This window comes from Epinephelus moara, chromosome 21 (genome assembly GCF_006386435.1).
Source record: "Epinephelus moara isolate mb chromosome 21, YSFRI_EMoa_1.0, whole genome shotgun sequence".
NCBI lineage: Eukaryota > Metazoa > Chordata > Actinopteri > Perciformes > Serranidae > Epinephelus > Epinephelus moara.
Window position 1 is genome coordinate 15,412,650 of NC_065526.1, and position 27,567 is coordinate 15,440,216.

General features: G+C 41.3%; 2 protein-coding genes and 1 pseudogene across 2 annotated transcripts in view; 1 reads left to right on the forward strand and 2 right to left on the reverse strand.

Moving 5' to 3' along the window:
• LOC126408919 (zinc finger protein 862-like) overlaps positions 1-2,356 on the forward strand; it is a 4,926-nt gene extending 2,570 nt beyond the window's left edge. Inside the window, exon 6 of the mRNA XM_050074715.1 lies at positions 1,869-2,356. The gene's annotated coding sequence lies outside the window, so the exon portion shown is untranslated. The remainder of the gene's footprint in view (positions 1-1,868) is intronic.
• Positions 2,357-7,974: 5,618 nt separating this feature from the next.
• Positions 7,975-16,688, reverse strand: LOC126408911 (sodium- and chloride-dependent GABA transporter 2-like; annotated as a pseudogene).
• A 6,174-nt stretch (positions 16,689-22,862) lies between these two features.
• On the reverse strand, positions 22,863-26,015 carry LOC126409173 (sodium- and chloride-dependent GABA transporter 3-like). Its single transcript, XM_050075137.1, has 6 exons — positions 26,004-26,015; positions 24,420-24,534; positions 24,190-24,315; positions 23,610-23,722; positions 23,145-23,282; positions 22,863-22,988 (listed from the first exon to the last, which is right to left on the reverse strand). The coding sequence occupies exons 1-6, from the start codon at positions 26,013-26,015 to the stop codon at positions 22,863-22,865; spliced, it is 630 nt and encodes a 209-aa protein (XP_049931094.1).
• Between the last annotated feature and the right edge of the window lie 1,552 nt (positions 26,016-27,567).

Below are 27,567 nucleotides of genomic sequence, written 5' to 3' on the forward strand. Positions count from 1 at the left end.
CATCTGTAGCTCTGATGTGACGGTGTCACTACTCTCAACGAGCCTCCTGCTCTGAGAAATCGCCCGTAGCTTACCGGAGAAAAAGTAGTTCTGAAGATACAAGGGGGATACATAACCAAAAGGTTTTAAGCTATAAAAAAGTATGCATGTGTTTTGTTAGACTATTTCAATAATTTTAAAACATCCCCGCATTACGTCAGACCTTGCTATCAATTGGGACTATTTTCTGGCCAGTATCACTCCGCCGTGCAGGCCCGCAAGACAGCACGGCAACAGAAATCAATAAGACAGTTCATCACCACGCCGTGCAGGTGCGCAGGATAGCAACGGCTAACGAAAACTTCATCGGCTGTTTCCAACAGAGAACCAGTAGGCTATTATTAGTGAGGAAAAAGATGTACTAGCCCTATATATACCTACTACTACAGCGCAAACACCGGCTCAGGCTCACGACACACCCTCGTCAGCTGCTGTAGGTAAACAGAGGAATACCAAAATGGTGCGAACTTGTGATTTCCCCAGCTGTGGGAATAAAAACATCGCCGGCTCCCAATTCCATCGGTTTCCTGTTACAGATGTAACCCGTAGGCAACTTTGGCTTGTGTCAATTGGGATGAACCTCGCTACCAAGCCGGCGAGGGTGAAGCAACTGCGCGTATGTCAGGCTCACTTCAGCTGCCCACAGATCCCGACGGACAGAGAAAACGCAATTTCCGCACTGCTGTGCCCAAAGAGAGATATATTACCTAATACCAGTCTATATAACGATGTCTGTAACTGATTGTCTGTAAAACAAAATGTTTGATTGAACTAATAGCCTGTTGTGTTGTGGAGAGTACATTATACGCGGCCTCGTTTTACCGTCGGCATTTAGTTTATTATATTAGGCTAACTGCTAAATCCATGACATGAGTAATCAATCACATAGAAATGTGAATTCATATGTGATTACGACCAGTCTCTGCTTTGTTCTGGTGGTGGGTTAGCCAAAGTTGCCTACGGGTTACATCTGTAACAGGAAACCGATGGAATTGGGAGCCGGCGATGTTTTTATTCCCACAGCTGGGGAAATCACAAGTTCGCACCATTTTGGTATTCCTCTGTTTACCTACAGCAGCTGACGAGGGTGTGTCGTGAGCCTGAGCCGGTGTTTGCGCTGTAGTAGTAGGTATATATAGGGCTAGTACATCTTTTTCCTCACTAATAATAGCCTACTGGTTCTCTGTTGGAAACAGCCGATGAAGTTTTCGTTAGCCGTTGCTATCCTGCGCACCTGCACGGCGTGGTGATGAACTGTCTAATTGATTTCTGTTGGCGTGCTGTCTTGCGGGCCTGCACGGCGGAGTGATACTGGCCAGAAAATAGTCCCAATTGATAGCAAGGTCTGACGTAATGCGGGGATGTTTTAAAATTATTGAAATAGTCTAACAAAACACATGCATACTTTTTTGTAGCTTAAAACCTTTTGGTTACGTGTCCCCCGTACATCTTCAGAACTACTTTTTCTCCGGTAAGCTACGGGCGATTTCTCAGAGCAGGAGGCTCATTGAGAGTAGTGACACCGTCACATCAGAGCTACAGATGGTCAGCGTTTCACACAACTTCATGTCCAAAAACCTGAACTATCACTTAACAGTAGCATTTTTAAACAAGTGCTTGAAATGTTCCCAAGTTTCAGATAAGCTCTATAGAAATGTCTAATATTGTGAGCCAGTTTTATTTTGTTTATCAGGAATCAGAGTAAATGTCATTTGTTAAAGGCACAATCCAAATTTGATGCCATCTTTTAATAACTAAAGTTGCATTTGAAAATGTATAATTTGTTTTGCAAGTGCATAATGCATATTGTCTGTCTGACCCTGCTACAGGAACCTTTGAGAAGACCTGGCCTACTGTGAACAGAATGCTGCGCCATCGGTGTCCTGACGTCCTTGATCTTTTTGATGCTCTCCTCACCATCCCTGCAACTACAGCTGACTGTGAAAGAGGGTTCAGTGTTATGAAGCAGGTAAAGAGTGACTGGCGCTCACGCCTGAAAGGTGAGACCCTCTCTGACCTCCTTAAAACCCAGTTGTGTTCACCTGACATCAAAGACTTCGATCCAAGCAAACCCATTGACATCTGGCATGCTGACAGTTTGCGCTCACGCAGGCCTGAGTTTGTGCGCAAACACCGGACAAAAGGAACTGAGGGTGGCTCAGATTCAGATGGGGGCTCTGAAGAAATTAGTTCAGAGAGCTCTGAAGACATTTGATTCAGAAATTAAATGTTTGCACTTTCTGTGTATATTTTGTTGTATGTATTGTACTTTCTGTGCGTTTTTCATGCCAACAATGTTAATAAAATGATCAAATGCATTCAGTGGCACTCATAATCTCTCTTATTTTCACCGGAAAAAATTTGGCTAGTGGAAATTCTGATTGGCTGGTAACTTTAGAAAGTTACCAGCCACATTGGCTGGTGATCAAAAAAGTTAATTTAGAACCCTGGCTATGACCTGTTTAAGTGTTGGAAGTTGTTATTTACGTGACAACGCCTGAACGCAACACAAGCTCAGCACAAGTGCCGTGCTGCGCTGCTGTGCGAGCAGCTGTTTGTCTGTGCGTAACAGCAGTCTGTTGATGGTGATTTACACAGTGTCCATAAAAATAACTTTGTCAGCTGACAAACTGCACCGGGCTCAGGGTCAGGTTTGGTCAGGAAAATGCGGCCCGAGCCGCTCTAGCGTGCTCACCTGTGTGTGTGGCGGAACTCCGCCTTGCGTGATACAGAGAGCAGAGGAGAATTGTTAACGCTTGACCATGTAGAGACAGAAATGACACGATGACATAACACCATAAATAGTATATTGTTATGTTATTATATGATGTGTCGCGCAAAATAATATCAATGGGGGCTGTGGGCAGGACATTGTTAGCCTGTGCCTGTGACTTCAGGCAGAGAGACCGCTGCATCAGAGCAGAAGAGCACGTTTTAAAATACATTTATTTTATCAATTAGTTATTAACTTTTACTATTTTTGGCAACTTGCCCAATCGGGCAAGTGAGTTGTTAGTTTGCATGCCCGACCGTGAGTTTTACTTGCCCCGGGCAATCGGTCAGTCGTTATTCTTGAGCCCTGTAAAGACTTTAAGTGTGTGATAAGTGTGAGTTTCATATATTCCATATTTTTTTTATATTGTTAACTAAATCCAATGAAAAGACCGAAGCCTGATATATCATGAACAATAAAGATTATACTTGCTTCAACATGTTAGCATTGTCACCATGGGCATGTTAGAATGCTAATGCTAGCATTTATCTCATTACACCGCTGTGCTTATAGTTACAGCCTCACAGAGCTGCAAGCATTGCTGTAGACTTCTTTTTTGGTCGGCCCTACCCTGTTGACACGATGTGTTCGTGCAAGAGAGAGCGGGCTATGCCAAGAATGGAGAATGTCTGTCTTTGCTGATATTTTTTGCTTTCTCAGTAGTGTCTTAAAGAGTCACAGAAACAAACACATGTGACTGGGGAACCCACTGTTGGGGTAGTTACTACAAAAAAAGTTATTATGATTAATGAGTTATCCAATTAGGAAAGTTATCGCATTGATCATTATTTTCCATATTAACGTGACATTGAAATCTTCATGTGCCCATCCAGTCTACATGTGCTTTGTGGACTTCGGAGGGTCTTGTGGGGGAGTAATGTGGGAGTATGGGGTACTCTGGAGCCAAGTGGGAAGCAGTCAGGATGAGAGTCAGCACCTCCAAATCTGAGGCCATGGTTCTCTGCCAGAAAACGGTGGATTGCCCCTCTGGGTTGAGGTAGAGTTACTGCCTCAGGCGAGGGAGTTCAAGTATCTCGGGGTCTTGTTCACAAGTGAGGGTAGAATGGAGCATTAGATGGATCGGCGGTTTGGTGCAGCTTCTGCAGTGATGCGGCACTGCGCCTGTCCATCGTGGAGAAGAGGGAGCTGAGCCAGAGGGCGGAACTTTTGATTTACTGGTCCATCTACGTCCCAACCCTCACCTATGGTCATGAACTCTGGGTAGTGAGCAAAAGGATGAGATCACGGATACAAGTGGCCAAAATGAGTTTCCTCTGTGGGGTGGCTGGGCTCAGCCTTAGAGAGGACATCCGGAGGGAGCTTGGAGTAGAGCCACTGCTCCTTCGGGTCAAAAGGTGTCACTTGAGGTGGTTCAGGCATCTGATCCATGTATTAATAAAGGATTTTTGACTACAGTGGGAGTGCTTCAGATGCATTTTTGGACTGCCTGCCTGTATCATGGACTTTTACACTGAGGGAGCTGGCCAGTCGTTGGTTTTTACCTTTATGAAGCTGCGCCTACTTCTACGGCTTCTGTTGCTTTGTTAAAGTCCTCTCCTCCTAATTACACTTTTCCATATTCCAGTAGAAAAAATAAGAGGGGCCGGGTAGCTGTTATTCTGTCGAAACGGAACAACAGCCTGCTTTCGCTGTGACTGTCTATTGCCTTCCCAAACATTAAAGCAACTTCTTAGTTTTATAATTTCATGTCCTTTGTTCTCACCAGTCACGATAAAATAATCTCACCTGGTGATTTTAATTTTCATGTCAACAACAACACTGATTGAAGGGCCTTGGATTTCTTGGATCTTCTTGCTTGTCTCAGTCTTGTTCCGCACACTTAGTGACACCTATATTCATGGAAATACAGTTGATTTCATTATCAGGGGTATTGGTGTTAACATTTCATTGCCATGGTCCCTGTTTTGATCAATTTGGTTTCTGTTTTAACACCTCTCTTGTTACATCAAATGACAAAATACAAGAAATGACTGTCCACAGACTTTTGTTGTAAAAACATAACATTATCAGTGTAGTTAATGACACGTTTTCAAATCTGGTCCATACATTTTTCACCTACCACTGGCTTAGTTAATGACCCTGTTAACAATTTTAAAGAGCAAGCATCTTACCAAACTCTATCCAGAGGTTGTTTCAAATAAGAAAATGTCAGTACGAACTGAGAGGAAAGTGTAAGTTCACAAAAACGAAGACCTTTTGTGTATTTTTTATTGGTCTTTATTTGGTCTACTGTGCATTTCATACATGAAGAGAGCTTAAGTCATGCCTTGTGATAACAAACTCTGCTTTGGGGTGCTGTTTTGTAGGATACTTTTCTAATTTTGCATCTTGAGCCAGATATGAGATGAGATATGTTAAATGCTTGATTGTTATATCCACAGATGATCATAGACACAAGTTTTAATTTGGAATTATACTGAAGTGCACACCAGTCTGCACTTTACTGTGTGCTCTCTCAAAATGAGAAACAGTTACAAAAGCAACACAGTATTCATTGTTGGCTTAATCAAAACCGGTAATTATCTAAACATGTTAGATAAGTAGACAACTCATCAGGCTACACCTAGACCAGAATTGCCAGACAGGTAACAGTTGTTGTTTTTGTTTTTTTGCCTTCTCAAAACTTTCTCTTAAAGAAGCAACAGACAGCATTTTTGCCTATCTATATCATTATTAAAATAATGTGGGTTGCACAGGGTAGTATACACAGTAAAATCAGAGTATCAGCGTTTACATAGGTTACTTAATGGCTTTGCAATCTTTGCAATAAGCTTCTGCCACTGGGGATGAATTTTCGCGGAAAAAATCTGCTTTACGGCAGGAAACGCGTTATGTATTGCCAAACTGGTCAGTCAGCCAATCAGGGACTGGAGCTGGTCCTTATGAGGAACTGGCCGGGGCGAGTTGAGTCAGGAGCACAATGGCAGACGGAGAAAGTTTGGAGACAAGTGAAAAACGGCATCCCAAAAGAAAATGAGCTCCTCTGTCTGAGGAGGCGAGGATGCACAAAAAGGAGAGTGATAAAAGAAGAGGAAAAATAAGAGTAAACCTCATTCAAGAGATGAAGGGAGCTCAGTGCCAAAGAAGCTTCAACACCGGTGTCCAGCTAGCTTTCTTTCTAATGGATCAGTAAGTAACACGGCTAAATGTTAGCTAGCCGAGAGAGGACTGTACTGTACTGGCTGCTAGTTAATTCCTAGCTGGCCAGCATCGCAGATCGCCGCGACCAGGGACCGGGTAGCGAGTGTTGGTCGGTTGACATCCTCGTTGCCATTCTACGGCAGCCCTCTGCCAGCAGTTTAATAATATTGATGCCAGTTGTAACATTTGAAAGTTTAAGTAGTAAGCCATGTTCTAAGCGGGATAATGTATAGTGAGCCGGTGACTGTTGAAAAATATCTCCGCGTCGGGGTTCCATTCCCCTGTTGGGAGTTATTTTTCAACAGTCACCGGCTCACGATACATTATCCCTTACATGTCTACCGTTGTTTGTACTGATACTGTACATATTGGTGTAATTTACTGTGAGTTGTTTTTAATGGTACTGTACATATTGGTGTAATTTACTGTGAGTTGTTTGTACTGGTACTGTACATATGGGTGTAATTTACTGTGAGTTGTTTGTACTGGTACTGTACATATGGGTATAATTTACTGTGAGTTGTTTGTACTGGTGCTGTGCATTCTAGTATAATTATTTGCATTACTATTTGTTTTTTTCTTCAGATAAATCTGATAATTGTTGCTCGGTCTCTTTACTCATTTATTTAGTATAGTGTCCACACACTTTCTCATTCTACATATACATAGAGGTATACTGGTGGCTTTACAGCCTACATTTTATTGATTATCTCTGATACCCACGCTCAATTTGGTCGTTGCCACAGTGCGAGCAACACTGCTGACGCTAGGTGGCGCCAAGCTAAAAAAAAAACGAATCCTATCTGTTGCCTCTTTAATGCTTGCCATTTGTGATGACTTTGCTTTAAATTTTTGGGATGTTTACTACTTTAAAAGGCCTTTTTTTTACGTTTAAAAACACGTGTCACAGTCATCTCAGTTTAGTTTCAACTCTCAGCAAGTCTAACGAGTGTAATGACTGCAGTCCACAGCCTAATGGGGCGAGATTATTATTATTTGGTATGCATTCTATTATACAGTACAGGTAGATTTGATCGGGTAAATGATTCATGTTGGAAATGCCAGGAAGAAACTGGCACTTTTTTTTACACTGTATTTGGGATTGTCCACTTATTTGGCCCTTTTGGAGTAAAATTCTTAGATACGTAAGTAAATGGCTAGGTAAGACATTGCCAGTGTCTCTGAGATTGAGTTTATTGGGGGACAGATCACAAGTGCATAATGTGTCAAGGGAGGAATTCTCAGTTGTTATGGCTGGAGGCGTTACAGCTGCTAGAACAATACTCAGGTATTGGAACGACAATGAAGCCCGCAGAAATAAAAGAATGGGTCAACTATATGACAAAAACTGCCTCTTATGAATCTGTGTTGACTAGGATGACTAACCCTGCTCAAGTACTAATCAGATTTTTGGAATTATTTTGTATGGTCTGGGGGCCTGGAAGTGCGATTTTTGGTTTTGTATTTATTTCTTGTTCTATATATATTATTTTCACTGTCAATATTAATGTGTTTATTTATTCAGACTTAATTTTATTATTTTGATTTTTTATTTATTTTTGGCAAATTGGCACTGGTGCTGTACCCGCTCTTGTATGGATCTCCATTACCCTGTTTGTATTATTTTTGTTAGTCAAGATTGAAGGTCTCATTTGACATCTAGAACCGTCATGTACCACCCTAACCAAAATCAGTAACAAAGTGCTTCACAAGAAAAGAAAAAAACAAATACAATCATTTTGAGTAACAAGATGAAAAAAGGAACAACATGGGATTACTGAGGAGTTTTTTTTATTACATAGTTACCATACAGCTTCATTCAATTCATTTTATGCAAATACATATTCAAGACTCCTTTAGTTGTAAAGGTACAACCTATGTTATAACAGCCACCACCAAAACTAATACAGATTATTTAACTACTTTCACTCAACTACATCTAAGTCATTATTGTTGTTTGGTACTGATAAAGGTCTTTACATCTGCATCTTTTTTTCCCCCCTTAACACAGCTGTTGCACAAACCTTTATTTTCATTTACACTCAGACGTTGAGGCTGTAGACTCTTCTTTGATGATGCACTCATCAAACACAGTTGGTTTCTGTGAAGATGAATTGAAACAGAAATTAATGCTATACTAGAATATTAATTTACTACATGTACTGTTATGGTCTTTTTAGTTTAATGTTAAAACATTATCAGAAGTTATCAGCTGAAGTGAACTGAACCGTTTGGCTGTTCTTTGGCTGCCTGCAGAGTTCTGCACTGATGCAGCATGTAGAGACAGAAAAGGTGAGGTGAATCTTACATAATTTTGTTTTGCTAGAGTCTAAACACGAATTACTTTGACTTGGTGACTTTTTAAAATATCTTTGTACTTTTCGTTTTGTTCAGTCATAAATATTAGCTTCAAGTAGCTACACTGTAGCTTTTCTGGCCCACAGAAATCCAATGCTGCTACCAAAGTAAGACAACAAATGATCACATTACACACATTCTGACCTCCATTCATTAGCTTCCTGTACAAGCCTCAGTGCTGTAGATATTTCATGGGCATGCGTTATCAAATCTGCAATTTGACCATCTTGTATGGATCACCTCAGATTGCAGGATGCTCGTTATGTTACACTCCCTGTGGTAAAATTGTTTTTTTAACTTAGGCATGACATTTTTGAGTGGACTGAAAATACCATTAAAGTCCTGAAATGAAAAGTCAAATTGAATCCATCCCCATTCACCACATCACTGTGGACAATTGAACTTGGAGCATCTGGTCACCGATGTCTCAGATTACAGGTGACTCACCTTCAGAACTGCCATCTTAAGGTTTTTCGGTTAAATCGTGCAGCTCTGTATCAGACAGAGGTGTTTCAGGGTAAAGAGTCTTCTTTGGTGGAGCGTCACACAGCTCAGCTGCTGGAGTGCATAAAGTTTTCAGTCTCTGTGAAAAGACCAAAATTTGCCACTGAATTCTTCAGATCATTCACAAACAGACCTTTGCTTTAGAAATTGGTTGCTAGACTATCTTGCAGGCATAGCTCCAAGTGGGCAGCGTGGTGTTTGGTCAAAGAGAGGTCGTGGACTTGACCTTTTACTGTAAATGGTTACATTGACCTAGCTGAAATAACAAAATGCTTTATTATAACACACATACCTGTCTCAGTGTTCCTGGGGTTACTGCCATACTGTAGAGGAACCACAGAGGAGCAAGCAGAGCTGAAGAGAAAGCAAGAAGTATCCCAATGGCATAGCCCCACCAGGGGTACTGATAGGTGTTGTTGTATTTCAGTTGAGTGAAGTTGATCAGAGAGAAGAGCAAAATTCCCTAATAAAAAAGAAGATACATGCAGAGAACATCAAATGACCAGCCTACATTTTTTGTGAACATATATTTAGAAATATATTTTTTTCTTCTTGTCCTACTTTGTCTCCCGACCTTTACAGCTAACAGACACAACAATATACCAAAAATTGACTTACAACACAGATAGATGGCGTGAAGAACCTCCAACAATATTTCATATACGATGAGGGGTAGTAGCCAATCATTTCCTTTATTTTGTCATAATAACGATCAGCACCTTATAGACAGACAGTCGTATTAGGTTTATCAACTTTGAAAGCATATGATCAAACACTTGGCATTCATCTCCATTATAATTTGAGAATATTTGAGAAAATGTAAGTGCAGATAAGAAATATTTGCAAAGTTCATCAAATTAGCAAATTCAGAATTTTCTTGTTAACATAATGCATAATATTTCGATGAAAACAACACTGATGACTAGGGATGCACCGAATATTCGGTAACCGAATATATTCGGCCGAATATTGCAAAAAAACACACATTCGGTATTCGGTGGAATAAGTTAAAAGCAAGGCCGAATAATAGCGGCGTGTTTTGATAACGCAATCAAACAGCGTGCCGTGACGGGCGGAATAAAATGTCGGCAGTGTGGCGATCCGTCCGTCACGGCACTCGCATTCGCGACTAAAAATAGTTTTGAGCGAGCAAAATAGGCTTAAATCATTCAGCACTCTGTGCGAGTACAGATTTCAACCAGCAGCAGAAACGAAAGGCGAATCCCACCGATTGTGGGTTGAACGGGGGTCACAGACACAGACAGTAACGTTAATGTATTCCTGTCAAATGCGGCGGCCATTGGCTTACCCGGCGACGGAGAAGTCGGCTCCAATAATATCCTCTTCTTGGTGTCATGACTGCCCAGAATTCAGGGACTTTCTAGTTTCTAATAGCCACTTGTCAAACACAGAGTGAGCAGGCAGATGAAAATACAATGACAGTTGATGTGTTGGCTTGGAACCTTCCAGAGTGCATGGTGTGGCACACTGAAGCAGAGAGCTGGTGAGTCAGTGGCGTCTGCTAGATGCACACAAATGGTAAGCAGTTCAAATGTGTGCAAAGGTACTGTGAGGGAGAAGGGAGAAGGGAGAAGGGAGAAGGCCGAAGGTGATGTTTGACAAGCAGGGAATCTGAGCCAGGAGTACACACTGCCAAACAGCCAGGGGGAACAGGCGAGCAGGAACCAGGAATGCAGAAGCAGAGGTCTTGGTAGGTGACAGAAGGCTCAATGGTTTACCGGGGAGCAGGTGAAGCAAGAGAGTCAGAGACAGGCAAGGTCAGCAACAAGGAACCAGTCCAGGAATAAATGCTGCAAAGTCTTGCATGTGTATGACAAAGAACAATCTGGCAAGGAGAGTGTGTGAAGCTAGAGTCTTTATACTGGCCAGAGGTAATGATCCACAGGTGAGAGCAGTTGGCTTGATGAAGGAGGTGTGGTGGAGATTTACTGGGTTAACTGAAAGAGTTGCAGGTATGGCAGGTTGACAGTGCCCATTGTGACAGGGCACAATGGGCACTGTCATGAGGACATTAATAATCCTCCAGGACTGTAACATGCTCATGTTTAACACAAACAGTGTGTTCGGATCAAGGTCGTAACACGTTCTCACCATAAACGCATTGCACCAAAGTTCGTTTGTAACCGGACCGAGACCACCTCTTCAAGAAGGTCTCAGTCCGGTCGTTTTGGTGCACACCTGAGTGTGATTGCTGTGTTCACACCTGCCTAAAGAAACCTCACTTAGGGGGCAAACGAACTTGAGTTTGACTGAACCAAACCAAACAGGGCAGGTGTGAAAGCACCCTAAGTCTAAATGACCAAAAAGTGGCACTGCCATTAGTTATGATAGGGATACTGCTACTTTAGGGTTCATCAAAGCCACCCAAATATGTCAACTTTCAAATCATGTAGCCTACATTAGGGTCAAAATACACATTGTTACCAGTGGCTTATTAAATATGCTGTGTTTTTAAATCCATATAATTAAAGTGTATGTATCTCTCCCACTTCTGATTGATGCTTACCAAACATCCATCCCACACAGATGCACTCCAAAATGGCAAAAAACATGATCGGTATTCCACTGCAAGCATAGTAGTCAAACAGCAGAAATACATAAAGTCCTCCCTACAGCACATAACAGAGAAGAAAGAGACAGGAAGAGAAAAGAGATCATTTTCTTCAAAGGCAAAACATATTTGACACAGAGAGAGATTTCTAAACAGTTTTCACTTCACAGATTAAACACATGAAGTCTTACCTCAGTCACCATCAACAGGCCGATGATCAAAGATACACCACAGATGACCAGCAGAAGCAGTTTACGTCGATGACCAGTTAAAAAGAAGGATGGATACATGTCTGATATGGATGTCACCAAGGCTTCCAGATACACAAACTGTGGGCAAAAGATGTGTTACTTTTCCAATATTTTACATTTTCTACATTGCCCCCATAGCAAGTGAGGTCCTCAAAGTCCAAATACTCGATATCATCAAGATCTTCTTGATGACAGGGTACCAGGGTTGCTGCTATGAGCCACTCGGTCCCTGTATGACCAAAGTGAGAGCTGCGTCTGCATATTTGGCGTAAAGTCAAACATGTTCTCAATGGGTGTTGGCCTCTGCCAGGGTTGCCCCTCGTCACCTATCCTGTGATATTCATGGACAGGATCTTGAGGCGCAGCAGGGGGAAGGACGGGGTCCAGTTTGGTGATCTCAGAACTGCATCCCTGCTTTTTGTGGCTCTGTTGGCTTCATCACACCATGACCTCCAGCATGCACTGGGGCAGTTTGCAGCTGAGTGTGAGGTGGTCGGGATAAAGTCGGCACCTCCAAATCTGAAGCCATAGTTCTCTGCTGGAAACCAGTGGATTGACCCCTCTGGGTCGGGAGAGAGTTACTGCTGTTTTTAGCTTTAGATAATTTACAATTTCTTTAAAGTAAATGGAAGTGGGTTTCAAGTGGAGAAATAGATTGAAGTCGTCTTTTTGTGTGGGGACTTGGTGATAATTCAAAGCAGAAGAACAGAGGGGCTTATAACTGAATGTTAAGACAGTCTGATTTATTTTTTAAATACAAGTGAATGATAAACTTCACCTGACTGTCCAGTCCAATGAAGACTATCATCATGAAGAAGCAGACAGCCCAAAGTTGGGGTAAAGGCATCATGGCTACTGCCCGAGGGTAGGCAATAAATGCCAGGCCAGGACCTGCAAGTGGTACAAAGTTCACTGAACAAATATTTAAAACTTTTGTGTTTGCTCTCATTTTTTTCACAGGTTTATGATAAAGATTTCACATTTTTTGCACACAAAAGACTTTTTTCTTTCAAATTTTGGTTGCAAAGTTGTCGGTGAGAGTGGTGTTTTCGTCTGCATGCCAGATCGGCATGGACTGCTGTGCGCTCTCAAAGAAGAAGACTTACCGAGGAGCATAGCAGATTATTGACAAAACATGAGTCAATAATCATGTTTTGTAGTCATATTACTGTGCATGTACCAGGATGAGTGTGTGGTCTTGTGAAACACATTTTTAAGGGCCCAGCACTTGGCTGCCCAAGGCACTGTGAGGGACCCATGCCATCAAGAGACCAAAATCCAAATGGCTCTGACAAGTTTAAGGCATTTTTAAGGTAGATACTTATCATTTACTGAGAGCACAACAAAGCTATCACACAACAGTGTCTTTCTACAAACCATCCCATACCTGATTCAGCCACAGTTGAGATGTCAACACCCAACTCAAAGGACATGAAGCCGAGGACAGAGAAGACTGCAAAGCCCGCAACAAAGCTGGTTAGACTGTTCAGTGTGCACAGGAAAAAAGTGTCTCTGAAATTTAAAAACAAAAAAAAAAAGAAAGATTAAGTATTGTACCCTGCATCACATAAATACTTGATGGTAAAAAAAAGTAGCAACATAAAATACTGCTTATTTTCCATACTTGTAGCAGTTGTTGTTGTATTTGTTGTAGCTTCCCAGAGCTGACAAACAGCCTGAGCAGACAGCATAGGAGAATAATATCTGGCTTCCAGCATCCATCCACACCTGAAAACAGTTTAATGTATTGTGATCGCTACATGCCATTAAATATTGATTGATTTTATTTGATGTTTATATTGTAATCACATTTCTGCCTCTGTGTCCCTCCCTTTAGACACATTCACACTTCTCCAGGCCCCTGCATTTCTTAGGAAGACTTACTCACCCGTCCCACTTACCTGACTCCCACGTCCATCCACTAACCTTCCCCAATTACCACCCGCAGTGTTTATATCAGCCCATCTCCACCTGCTCCTGGATCATCAGTGGCTACAATCACATTACAGGACTTAATGCTCAATTCAAATTATTCCCCCAGAGTCGATTTTTCTGTTTTAAGTGATCCATATCCGACATCAGTGTGAAGAGATCTCTGCCCTGAAACACCTCACGTGCAACCAAAAACTTCACACACATGCGCATTGGAACAAATAAATAAATAAATAAAAGTCACGTTTGCAAAACAGGCAAGCTCCATCTCAGTCATTCTGTATAATAATTAGCCATGTGCTTCTGTTTGGGAGAGTGTGTTACATGTTTTCGGAGAAATGGCCCTTCAGAGCAATGGATGTTTTTTTTTTGTTTGTTTGTTTGTTTTTCGGGATAACAGGCCGTTGTACAAATTAGCTTTGATCCACTACCACTATGAGCAGCTATTATCAGTGGTTCTGTGGAGAGAGAGGTGTGTGTATGACCAGGAGTGTCAGGAGTGGTGTGGCTGCGATGTGAAGGGTTTCACGGAGGAACAGTGCTCTGTTGGCTGGTGAATGGAGCAGCAGCAGCAGTACGGCTGCAGCAGCCTTCTGTAGTTTCAGTAAAATGCTCCAAAACTGCATGTTGAGTGATCTATACTTGCACAGTTAACTATAACATGGAATAACTATGGATGTATTTGAAATTCTCACAGACAAGGTTTTCGCAGGGGTGTGCAAGGCCCTGTGCAAAGCTGACTTCCGAGGCCCAGCCACAACTTCCTGTGTTCCATCCTCTTACCCAGACTCCAGAGCATCTGGCAGACACTCAGACCTGAAGCCCCCGGGATGCACAGACTTGGAACCCTTCCACTCACAACCCAGGGTACCCTGCTGCCCCATCTATCTCCTTTATCGCACCCCCTGCTGTGACTCGACAGGTAGCGCAACCTCCTGTGGTACGGGCCCCATAATTGCAGCAATTTCATGTAACTGCTGAGCTGCAGCAAACTTCTGTCTCTGCTGAACGGCACCAAAATCTCCTGTCCCTGCTGAGCCACAGCAACCTCCTGTCCTTGGTGGGCTCAAGCAACCTTCTGTATTCTCTGATATGCAGCAATCTCCTGTGTCTGCTAAGCTGCAGTTGGTCCAAAAACGCTTTGTAAACTTGATTTATTTATACATTCACTCATCAGTCACACATAAAGCTCACCTGAGGATCAGTCAGACGGGTCGGATCAGGAGAAAGGTAAAATCGGATTCCATCCACAGCTCCTGGCAGTGTCAGACCAGCAGCACAATCAACATCACATAGGGAAAAGTGACCGTGAAGTAGACAACCTGAGAGAGAAGCACCAGTACTTAGTGTATTCAGGGGTGGTCAGTTTTCAAATAATGCTTAAGATTTTACTGAGTTTGAAGTTCTATTAACATCCCATTGATAATAAGTGTATAGGGGAGAGTGGGGTGATGTGAGCCTGCCACCACTTGTTTCTAGGCAACCATAGATAAAATTAGTCATGTGACAACACATTTTGTAAGGGGTCATCCGTTTTACTCACCCTGTGAGGCCCATACAATAAGATCTATGCACATTTAGGTTCAAAGAACTGTTTTTTTTGTTTGTTTTGTTTTTATTGTTTATGCCATTTAAATCTATTTTTTATGTTCAAGGAGTCATGATTTTTGTGTCTGAAAAAATTACCCTTTGCTAAGTCCCATCCCTTGAATGCAGACTGGCCAATCATAGTGTAGCATTGACCAGCTCTGACAAGGGTCCAACAACTACACGGCTGTGCTCCATGGTCTCTAATGCAATCATTTCAGATTTTCTTCTTTCTTCTGTATCTCACAGTTTAGGTCTTAATGACTTCAAAGTTCTATTAACACTGCATTGATGAGAAGTGTATACACCTTACCTTTCCTGATGTCTTGACTCCTTTCCAGAGACAGAAGTAACAGATGATCCAGCTCAGCAGAAGGTATCCAGCCAGGTCCCAGCGGATACTACCCATGTCCTCAATCCCTCCAGACAAACCCAGAACTTTCCTCCTGTGCACAGAAGGAAAAGTATGTCAAGATACATTTTTATGATTTCAAAACAATTTTCATGATATGAATTACTTACTGCCAGAATTCTTCAACTGAAGATGTTGCATTTTCATTGATCTGGCCATGAACTGAATCATCCTGACTGCAATCAATGCAGTTCTCTAGAGGTGGAAGAGTAAAAGGTAAAAAGTTAGAATGGCTAAAATATGTTTAGAATTTGCCACCATGTTGATAATAAGTCAACTTTGTGTGAAAACAGTACAACATTTTTTAAAACAGTACATGTAAGTACCTCCTCTAGAGTCAAACTACACTCATGTGTCACCCTTAACTATAGTTCTATACCTATACAAGGCCATGGCACCGACATAATGTAGATGTGTACCTGTGTTCCAGGTGTTGTTGCAGCTGGCCCAGGGGAGTACAGTGTGGAAGGAGGAGAAGAGGTAGAGGAAGGCCCAGGCCAGGATGATGATATAATACATCACAGTGTATAGTATTATCATTTGACTTCCATAGCCTAGACCTATTGACAAAGATATGATCAAACTCCAATATCAGGTACACACCAGTAATGTAAAAAGTATTTCAGATACTATGCATACTGTATTGAATATGTCGCTATCAGTACCTTCAAATAAAGGACATATTTTCCCCCAACAGGTGATTCCACCCTGACCAGTTAACTGTCCCAGAGAGACCTCCAGAAAGAAGAGGGGGATTCCACAGGTGAGCAGGAACAAAACATAAGGAACCAAGAAAGCTCCTAAGGAGAAACATTTAGCAAAGTAATGAATTATACTGAGGAAAAGACAAACACAAAATGTTAATGATTTAGTCCCATTCTTCCAGTCAATGAGACCTTTAATCGTGTTCTTACCTCCTCCATTTTTGAAGCAAAGATAAGGAAATCTCCAAACATTGCCCAGACCAATGATTTCTCCAACTACTGCCAAAATGAACTCCCTCTTGTTGGCCCACTGGCCTCTCTTGTCACACTTTGCTGCAACATCATTTGGATTGTTGTCATCTTTCATCAGACTCTTCTGACCTTCTGGCTCCATTAGGGCACATCTGCTGTGCTGAAATGTAAGTGATGAGAAATGATTCCCTTTTAGTTGGTTTAAGTTCAATACTTCTGCTGTATCTGACATGGATGTTAAAAGAAAAGAGGCTTCATGTCCAAAGTCTATTGAGCAATCCAAAACTTTACTGGAAATTTTATACCTGCAATATTTGTTATCTACTTCAGTGAAGTTTGATGACCCACAGGTACATTTGTAAAACTATGATTTGATAAGACGGCCGGTTGTGGCCTTAAGTATTATATGATGTGTTAACCAATTGTATCTTTAACAAGCATAGCGTCTTTGCACCAATATAATGAAATGATAACTATCTGGGCACTGGGTGTGGCTCAATATGTCTCCATGCTCATTGGTCATCTGCTGACCTGTCAGGAACCTTACAGTGGTGTCCAAACCAAATAAAGAGGATTGACAATAGAGTAAAATTAAGTGAGCTAGTATCCAGCACCCCCTCTTAACCACAGCAGGGAAGAAAAGGGCATTTGTGATAACAAGAAGATCCATGTGGCTGGGACCACAGCCAATCTTCAATCACTCCACATCCATACCGGTGACTCCAAAAATGCAATGATGGATGCAGAGATGGTCCTGTCCATCCATGTGGTCTGAAGTGATGCTGGTGTTGATCCTCTCCACCTTTTTCTTAATGTTTACGGCGAGGTTTATGTTTGACAAACTTTGAAAGTTCCACAAAAACCTGACCTGACCAATGTTATCGTTTTTGTGTAGTGCTGCATCATACTGAGTAGTTAATGAGCACTAAATCATTACTTAATCATTAACTGTCCATTACTTACTAAGCCTCCCTTTTACTCCATTTAAGTAACCCTTTACAATGAGGGCAGTGTGAGCACTGAGTGCTTCACGTGAAAATAGACAAAATAAACATGAAACAGAACTGATTTCTAAATGAATAGAATTGTAAAACTATAAATCATAAAATCAAGTAAGATTTTAAAGAGCTGCATCAGCGTGAAGCGTAAATGGAAAGTAAAAGCGTAAAACAATAGAGTTTCAGACCTGTATCAGGAAGTCAGAGCTAGTTAAAGGCTAAAGTGAACAGATGCATTTTTAGCTTTGTTTTAAAAAATATTTAGTGAGCTAGCTTCCCTGATATCTATAGGTAATGTGTTCCATAGCCTTGGGGCGTAACTGGCAAAGGCTGCATCCCTGATCTTCTTCTGGCTGTTTCTGGAAACCTCCAATAAACCAGCAGCAGATGATCACATGCGTTCTTGGAGGCAAATAGTTAACAAGGGAATTAGCAATGTAGCTTGGTCACAGCCCATGTAGGGCTTTGTATACTAGGAGGAGGAACTTAAAATCAATTCTAAATGTAACAGGAAGTCAGTGCAGATCAGCTCAGACTGGCCTGATGTGCTCTCTCCTCTTGGTTCTGGTTAGAAACTGAGCTGCAGATTTTTGAACAAGCTGAAGTCTCTCAGTGGTCATCATTACCAACAAAAGCAAGTCAGCTAGGCTAGCCAGTTGGCTAAACACTTAGCAAGACTTATTTTCAAACAGGCTAATTGCAAAACAAATCTTACTGACATTGCATTAGTCTGACAAACATACACAACATTTGCGAGTCAGTATAAAATACAGAGAGAAAATGAAGTTAAATGAACCTCACGAAGGTAGCACTGTAACATCATCAGTGACTTCTGCACCGATAACAACTGGAATTTGCGTTTGCAAGGATAGTGAAGGCATGATCCGCCCTACTCTGCCTTACCCTGCCTCGGATTGGCTTACCCCAATATCGTTACTCTAACCCTAACCAATCCCAGTCCTCTTCCCTAAATCTAACCAAACCTAATAACAAAGGCAACTAGCTAGAAACTAGGTAAAGAGTTTCTGGACTGAGTTTAGAAGTGTAGTTCAGGCTGTAGACTATTCTTTGATTTGCACTCATCAGGTCTTCTGTGGTGCAAAACAGTTTCTGTGAGGATGGAGAGAAACAGAAATTAATATTATACTACAGTATTACTTCACTACATGTACTGTAATGGCCTTTTCAGATTCAGTGTAAATAATACTGATGCAGCATGTAGAGACAGAAAAGGTGAGTCTTCCTTATGTTGTTCAGCTAGAGTCTAAATGACTTACTTTGACTTGGTGACATTTGAAAATGTTTCAGTACTTTTCATTTTGTTCAGTCATAAATATTATCTTCAAGTAGCTATGCTGTAGCTTTTATGGCCCACACAACTACAGAAAAAAAACCTTCAGATAGAAACCATGGATTGCATGATGCTCATTATGTTACTGTCCCAGTGTTTAAATTGTCTTTTTGAACTTAATCTGGACAAAACTGTGTGGACTGAAGAGACAATATAAGTGAAACTGAAATCAAAAAGTCAAATTATTTGAGTCCCCAACAGCAGTCACCACATTACTATGGGAAATTAAATGTAGAGCATCTGATCACTGATGTGTCTGATTACAGGTGACTCACCTTCAGAACTGCCATCTTAAGGTTTTTCAGTTAAATCGTGTAGCTCTGTATCAGACAGAGGTGTTTCAGGGTAAAGAGTCTTCTTTAGTGGAGCGTTACACAGGTCAGCTGCTGGAGTGCATAAAGTTTTCAGTCTCTGTAAAAAGACCAAAATTTGCCACTTAATTTTACAGATCATTTGCAAGCAGACCTTTGCTTTAGATATTTGTTGCTAGACTATCTTACAGGTGTAGCTCCATGTAGGAAGCATGGTGTTTTGTCAAAGAGAGGTCAATGACTTCACCTTTTCTTGCAGATGACACTGACTTTACTAAAATAACAAAATGCTTTATGAACTTTATCTTTGGCAGTAAACCTTTGTGATGAACAGGGTACATTGTGTTATCAGTTGACACACACATACCTGTCTCAGTGTTCCTGGGGTTACTGCCATACTGTAGAGAAACCACAGAGGAGCAAGCACAACTGAAGAGAAAGCAAGAAGTATCCCAATGGCATAGCCCCACCAGGGGTACTGATAGGTGTTGTTGTATTTCAGCAGACTGAACTTGATCAGAAAGAGGAGCAAAATTCCCTAATAAAAGAGAAGAGACAAGCAGAGAACATCAAATTCACATTTTCATCAACATATATGTAACATATTTTTTTCTTCTTGTCCTAATTTTAGGACTTGACTTTGTCTTCTGAGCTTTACAGCTAACAGACACAACAATACACCAAAAATAAGTACTTACAAAACAGGCAGATAGTGTGAAGAACCTCCAACAATATTTCATATACAATGAGGGGTAGTAGACAATCATTTCTTTTATTTTGTTGTAGTAACGATCAGCACCTTGTAGACAGACAGTGGTATTGCGTATATCAACTTCTTAAGCTCATGATCAAACACTGGGCATTCATCTATATTACAATGTGAGGATATTTAAAGATACATGACCTTTTGATGCAGTGCAGATGAGAAAAATGTACAAAGTGCAAAAATAGCAAATATCAATAATAACATTTTCTTAACATAATTTCTAATATTTAAATGAAAACAACGCTCAAAATGACACCACAACTTTTTCGGAAAGTCCGACCTTAGTTTTGGTCATTTTCCATTTTAAGGCACAACTGATTTATACAGATAAGCACATGCTCTACGCAGTGCAGATTTCTGAGTATTCTGTTGGGAAATGCATTTGCAACTCTACTGGCCAACTCCCACTTGCGTTAAATAGTAGTTCACTCACATGTTTTGGTAGAGTTGACCTGACATGACAGAATTTGGGAAGGTGAAGAAAAGCAATTGACCCATGGCTAAGTCCTGCCCTCAAACGCAATGAGCCAATCACAGTGCGTATAGCCATTCCCATACACTCAGACATTCTCTGCCTGGACGTTCATTGAAATGCATTACAGGAAGTCAGGTTTGTTCGTTTGTTTTATGAGCTTTTTCGGAGATTTGAAGTTTAAAAATGGTCAAACGGTGTGCATGGGGTACATGCAACTCCGACACAAGGTATCCTGAGAGGCTGGGCGACGAGGTGTATTTTTTCACACTTTAAACCACATGTCAATGGAGAAAAGTGTCTCCTTTGGATAAAGTTGTGCGGTAACGTTAGACCACAACATCAACTCAACGTGAATAAGATTAACAATGATGTCTACATCTGTTTAAGGTAAGTCAACATTGTGTTTGAGGCAACATATTGTCACTTTGCTGGAAATAAATATAAAGTTATCTTTAACATCTCTAGCTAACGTTAGGCTAACTTTAGCTAACGTTAGCTCCTAACTGCGTTGTTCATCATGTCAGCTTGTTTGCTGGGAGTTCATTAGCCTATTTTGTTCTAGTTTTGTACTTTGGTGATCGTACATCATTGTTAGCTCTATTTAAGCTAACGTTAACTTCTGGAGCTTAGCTTCATTAACTTATCTGTAATCGCAGAGATAACAAAGGTTGGCAAACGTTATGCTGAATGATTCAGTGTAAATACTGTAGCACCAAACTAACGGAGAGACACTCTTGGTAAAGATGGTAAAAAGGCCGTTATCCTTTTCTCATATTCTGAGCCAAAAACCTTAACTTCAGTGGCACTTTAACTTGTTGTCTTTGATGGCGACGGCAACCAGATGCGGTTCACAAGCGTACAGTGTGACCTGTAAATTTTGGCTTGTAATTTAAGCTTTTCATCGACCTTCTCAACAATAAAATGATGAATATATCCCTCCAATACGTAGTTTAGGCCCTTTTGGTTACTTCTCAATGACATCTGATCGTTAAGTCCCCAAAAATCATCAATTGCCTCCTGCGAAATGCTGTGTACTGTGACACCTGCCATAGTGCCGGTCACTCAATGTTGATAGTTTGTCTGGAGGGGGGCGTGGCTTAGCCATAGGTCAATTGCTCCCAGAAGTGGAACAGGAAAACAGTAGCTTAAGTGACAGGAAACACCTTTTAATGTGTATTAGAAAGCTTGTAGGTGTGTCAACTGCTACTACTTGTTTGTCAGACACTATAAATTGTCATTATGTACCCATTCTTTGGCCTTTTCACAGGTAAACCCTTCAATGTCCAATCCTATGTGTTTTGAGTCTCTTTATTTCACAACAAAGCCTCCTTAAGTGCAAAAGAGTGGCATTTATTATGGCAAAGTTTAAGGTGACTTTAGGCCCGTTTCCACCACAGGAACTTCAGGGTAATTTTACGGGGCCGGGGCCGTTTGTGCGTGTCTCCACCGCAGGAACCACCCCCACAGGACAGAGTTCCGGAACTTTTACAGGGGCTAAACAAGTCCCTGCCTCAGAGTAGGTACTCAGAACGGCCCCGAGAGACTCCTGGCTGGGACTTGAGGATTACTTGGTGCTGATTGGATATACTCAAGGCGGGAAGTGACGTTTTGTAATTACTATGGTTATCGTAGATTAGCTGGGCTAACCGTTAGCTGTTAGCCGTTAGCGGTGTCTGTATTAACTCACTAACTCAATATACGGTCCGTGAAAAAAATATTTTTTCCAGTGGATATCTTAGTTACAACATGATTGAGCTAGCAGAGCAGTTTTGTGTTGCTATGTGTGGTATTTATTCAGTTTTGGGAAATCACGATTTCTAGAAAGCATCAGTAGTGGCTGCAGCTGACAGGGACAGCTAACAGCAGCAGCAAAGCTAACATCAGGACGTCATCTGTTAAAAGCCTCCCGTTGTCGGATATGACATGAAAATACTCCAGTTAGCTCAATCATGTTGTAACTAAGACATCCGCTGGAAAAAAAATAATAAATTCACGGACCGTTTATTGAGTAATTGAGTTAATACAGACACCGCTAACGGCTAACAGCTAACAGCTAACTACGTCCCTACGTCGCCCCAGTCAAAATGGTCGCGCAACGATTACGCCACATCCAGAGCCCGGTAACTTTACAAGAACTTTCCTCCTACTCTGCTCTCTCAGTGGAGACACGGCGGTTGAGAGGGCCGAGCGAGAGGACATTCCTGTAGTAGTTCCTGCCACCCAAATAGTACCAGGAACTTCTTCAGTTTAAACGGGCCTATTGACTTTTGGGTTCACAAAATTGGTCAAAATCCAAGTCAGTTTTCAATTTTGTACATCAGGACAAAAATATACAGTGTTACTTGTGGCATATTTTGTACACTGTACTTTTAAATTCACATTTTTGAAACCACCTTCACTTCTGCTTGTCCTCGACTACATGACTTTTTGTTGCTTACCAAATATCCATCCCACACAGATGGATTCCAAAATGGCGAAAAACACGATTGGTATTCCACTGCAAGCATAGTGATCAAACAGCAGAAAAACATAAAGTCCTCCCTACAGCACATAACAGAGAAGAAAGAGAAGGGAAGAGAAAATAGATGGTTTGGTTCAAAGGCAAAATATATTTGACACAGAGAAAGAGACTTATCAACAGGCATGAGGTATTTCTAAACAGTTTTTATGTCACAGATTAAACAAATGAAGTCTTACTTCAGTCACCATCAACAGGCCAGTGATCAAAGATACACCACAGATGACCAGCAGAAGCAGTTTACGTCGATGACCAGGGTAAAAGAAGGATGGATACAAGTCTGATATGGCTGTCACCAAGGCTTCCATACACACAAACTGTGGGTAAAAGATGAGAGTTACTTTTACATTTTATATACACTGATACTTAGAATTAAGTCAATTAGCCACTATAAAGCTTTTAGTTCATTCATTCATTCATTTTCCATAACCGCTTATCCTGTCAGGGGTCGCGGGGGGGCTGGAGCCTATCCCAGCTGACAGTGGGCGAGAGGTGGGGTACACCCCGGACAGGTCTCCAGACTATTAAAGGGCTGACACACAGAGACAGACAGAGGATGTTGGTTGGCATGCCAAATTTCCTGAGCTTTCTCAAGAAGTACAGTCGCTGCTTTTTTGATTTACAATAGAATTATTACACTTTACCTCAGTGTCCAGTCCAAGGAAGATTATCATCATGAAGAAAAAAACAAACCAGAGTTGGGGTAAAGGTATCATGGCTATGGCCCGAGGGTAGGCAATGAATGCCAATCCAGGACCTGCAGGTGGTCCAAAGTAGATGGAAATATAGGTTTGGCATTTGGCGACCAAACACGTGGAGCTCCTCGCTCACTTACCCTGTGGGTGTCTCCCAACATTTAAAACCTTTCAACACTGCTGGTCCACGTGAATCACAAAATGATGTACATTACATTCTATTGTTCAGATTAGGGTTAAGAAATAGAGAATTAATATAGTCTATTGACAGTCCTCATAAGTACTTTTCATGTACAAAGATGGGAGTGCAACCTTATTCATCACAATCTGAGGACCCAGCACCTGGCTACCCACAGCACTGTGAGGACTCACATGACATCTGGGGACCAAAATCCAAATGTTGTACAGTCTTGTACAGTTTAATAGAAGGTTAAGAATTTGGAAGGAAGTGAATACAGGTAATTTCTTAATTCTCTCTAATATGTTTAAACAAATACAACATGGTGTCTTTCTACAAACCATCCCATACCTGATTCAGCCACCACTGAGATGTCAACACCCAACTCATAGGACATGAAGCCGAGGACAGAGAAGACTGCAAAGCCCGCAACAAAGCTGCTTAGACTGTTTAGTGTGCACAGGGCAAAAGTGTCTCCGAAAATAAAAAATAAAAAAAAGATTATGTATTATATCCTGCATCACATAAATACTTACAGGCATAAGAAAAAAGTACATAGAATGTTATTTATTTTCCTTACGTGTAGCAGTTGTTGTTGTTGTTGTTGTTGTATTTGTTGTAGCTTCCCAAAGCTGACATACAGCCAAAGCACACACAGCAAGAGTATAATATCTGGCTCCCAGCATCCAACCACACCTTAAAACAGTGAAATGATTTATGATTGGTATGTGCCAGCGCACTTCACCTTTGCACACACAGACAACTGAGGCTTAATTATGCATGCTGACAGGGTAGTAGTCACCATATACATTGAGGGGGACACGTCCCTGTAAGAATTTAGTCACACGGATTTGTTTTTTTCATTGATATAAAAATTAATATAAAATACAGGCACATAGAAGGTCATGGGATGATGGCAAATCTGGATTGCCCAGATTGTCCTGAAAAAAACAAGATATAGCATGTGTATGTAGCCTTTATAATGACTGTGATATGAGATTAAAAGTAAAGGCAGTAAAAATACCCCAAAAAAGGCCTAGGGCCCATAGGGTGTGCATTAACTACGACTTTTAAGTGGTTGAGGTGGAGTTAATTTTCAGTACTTATACACTATTACATAGTTAAATCTATATTTTACAACAAGTGGATCCGACCAGGCAATCCGATTGGTCAACTAGACACTAAGAACATGACAATACATGTCTATCTTTTATATTTACATATATAAGAATAACATACATTAGTATATTGAAAGCATTTTAATAGGCTATAGATTAAACAACTGGAGACTGAGAACAAACTGATAGATGGGTCTGATAACATTTTGATAAATCAGATTTAGATACTAATACTTACATGTAAGGATTGGGAGAGAGTTACTGCCTCAAGTGAGGGAGTTCAAGTATCTCAGGGTCTTCACAAAATGTCTGTAGAGGAGCGCTTCCAGGACTGAAATTGCTTGCTTGAGGTGCTCTTTGGAAGGGACGATCATATATAGCAAAACTTTTTTTTTTTAGCAAAAGTTTTGCTATCTCAGGATCTTGTTCATGAGTTAGGGTAGAATGGAGCGTGAGATGGATCTGCGGTTTGGTGCAGCTTCTGCAGTGATGCAGGTGCTGCGCCCGTCCAAGTACACAAGTACCTCAAAATTGCTGAGGTACTTGATGCTCTGCAGTGCATTAGCTAAGAGTTACATATATTTTGTGATGTATCTGAAAGACTGTAAGGCTCGGGGGCATTCTCCTTCCTACTGCACTACATGTACTGTAGAAGACACTGATGGCTGAAAATCTCAGCAGCTTCCTCGACATCTCTGTGTTCACCTTTCCTGAATCTTTAGATATTTAACAGTCCAAAAAATTCAGTAGGAGCTGGAAAAATTATCTGAGCAATTCAGAAGATACTGCAGTAGGTTGCTGAACGTAAGCATGAGCAACTGTGAGAGAAATCTTTTAGTTGAAGAAAACTTCACTCGAGATCAAACCGAAGAAAATAAAGAAATACATGTAAAGTATTTCATGCAGCATGTCTCTTTCTCTCAGTCACTATCATTAAAGCGTAAAAAATGCCCCAAGTTTAAATTTTTTTAAAGGGAGAAACTGTGGGACACTGGTACAGCAGAGCTCCCATGACCCCCCCTAGGTGGTCAAGGTGTTACCTCCTACCAGGCTGGGCATCCCCACAGCAACCCTCCATACAGTTTTTTCATTTTAACACAAGCTGACTGTCAAACAGAAAGGCAGGAATACACAAAAGACAGAACCAAGGAGAAAATAAAACTAAAAGCAATTTCTTGTTACATTTCCTTCTACAAAACTTCTACAAAAAGAGGCATTTTGTGAATTAGTTAATAAACAAAACGGTTTGGACCAAAATGAATACCTTAAATTTAAAAAAGCAACAAGTTTAGTATCCATCTTAAATTAATGGTTACGTGCTCTTATTACCTGCTTCTAAATGCAACTGAGTATTTTCTTTGTACAGTTTGAAGAGAAAGAATAAGACAACAAACGTGTCCAGACGTTTCTTGAAATTTCCATTGAATGTCTGAATACTCACAGATCTTAATGAATGATCGCGAATCTGCTCGGGCAACACGGCAACTGAATGTCTTCAGGTCAGAGGGCTCCCAGTTTTCACTGAAGTCTCTATGACATCTGTAATCTGTAAGCCTTTATATGTTTAGCAATATATCTGTGAGACAGATCAACATACCAGCCTTTAGTTTTGCCAACACCAAAAGACACACAATTGGTTGACCACATCAACTTAGAGGACGACACTTTCATGTCGAGGTGGCTCTGAAACACAGGAAATGTTGGGTTTTGCCTTCCAGGGGACAGATTACAAGTACAATGGACTGCCGTTGGGCTGTTCCCTGGCACCCTGCACCTTCAGCAGATGTGCTTCAGTCGCTGTGTGACTGTGGCATTAGAATCTTCTTTTATCCCAACAACCTCATCGTCATGGCCAAGTCCAAGTTCAAGTCCAAGTAACAGGCTATGTTTCACACAACCACACTGCTGGGACAAAGGGGGTCTCCACCCCAAGGTGGTGAGGCGGTTTTTGACCTGCTTCAGGAAAAATGGAGGAGGATCTGTTCGCCAGCCGACATATCACCTACTGCTACACTGCTCTCTCAGGTGAGAGTCGGCGTTTGTTGGCCTCTTTCACGCCTCTTTCAAACCATCTGTCTTCTCTGGCCAAGATGTGAACATTGCTGTCCTCGAAGGAACGTCCCTTTTCCTTCAGATGTAAATGGACAGCTGAATCTTGACCTGAGGAGCTGGCTCTCCTGTGCTGTGCCAAGCACTTGTGGAGTGGTTGTTTAGTTTCCTCAGTGTACAAAGCTTTGCATTCCTGGCTGCATTGGACTGCATACACTACATTACTCTGCTTCTGCCTGGATGTTTTGTCCCTAGGGTGAACAAGCTTTTGCCTCAATGTGTTGCTGGGTTTGAAGTGTACAGAGATGTGGTGTTTGCTGCAGTCCCATAAGTTTCTAAAGCCAAGCCCTGTTCTTTTTCCCTAAACCCAACCACATGCCTTAGTTGCTGAAGGAAAATAAACGTCAATTTTCAGTGTTGTACCGACGTAGTTCATTTATTTTGAAAGAGACTGTGTGTTAAAGTTAAATTGTGAGTGCATCTCCCAAGCCGAATACCCAGGCAACACTGCCTGCATGAGCAGCGGGTGTGCTCTTGTATTTTTTATTTTAGCATCCGTGTA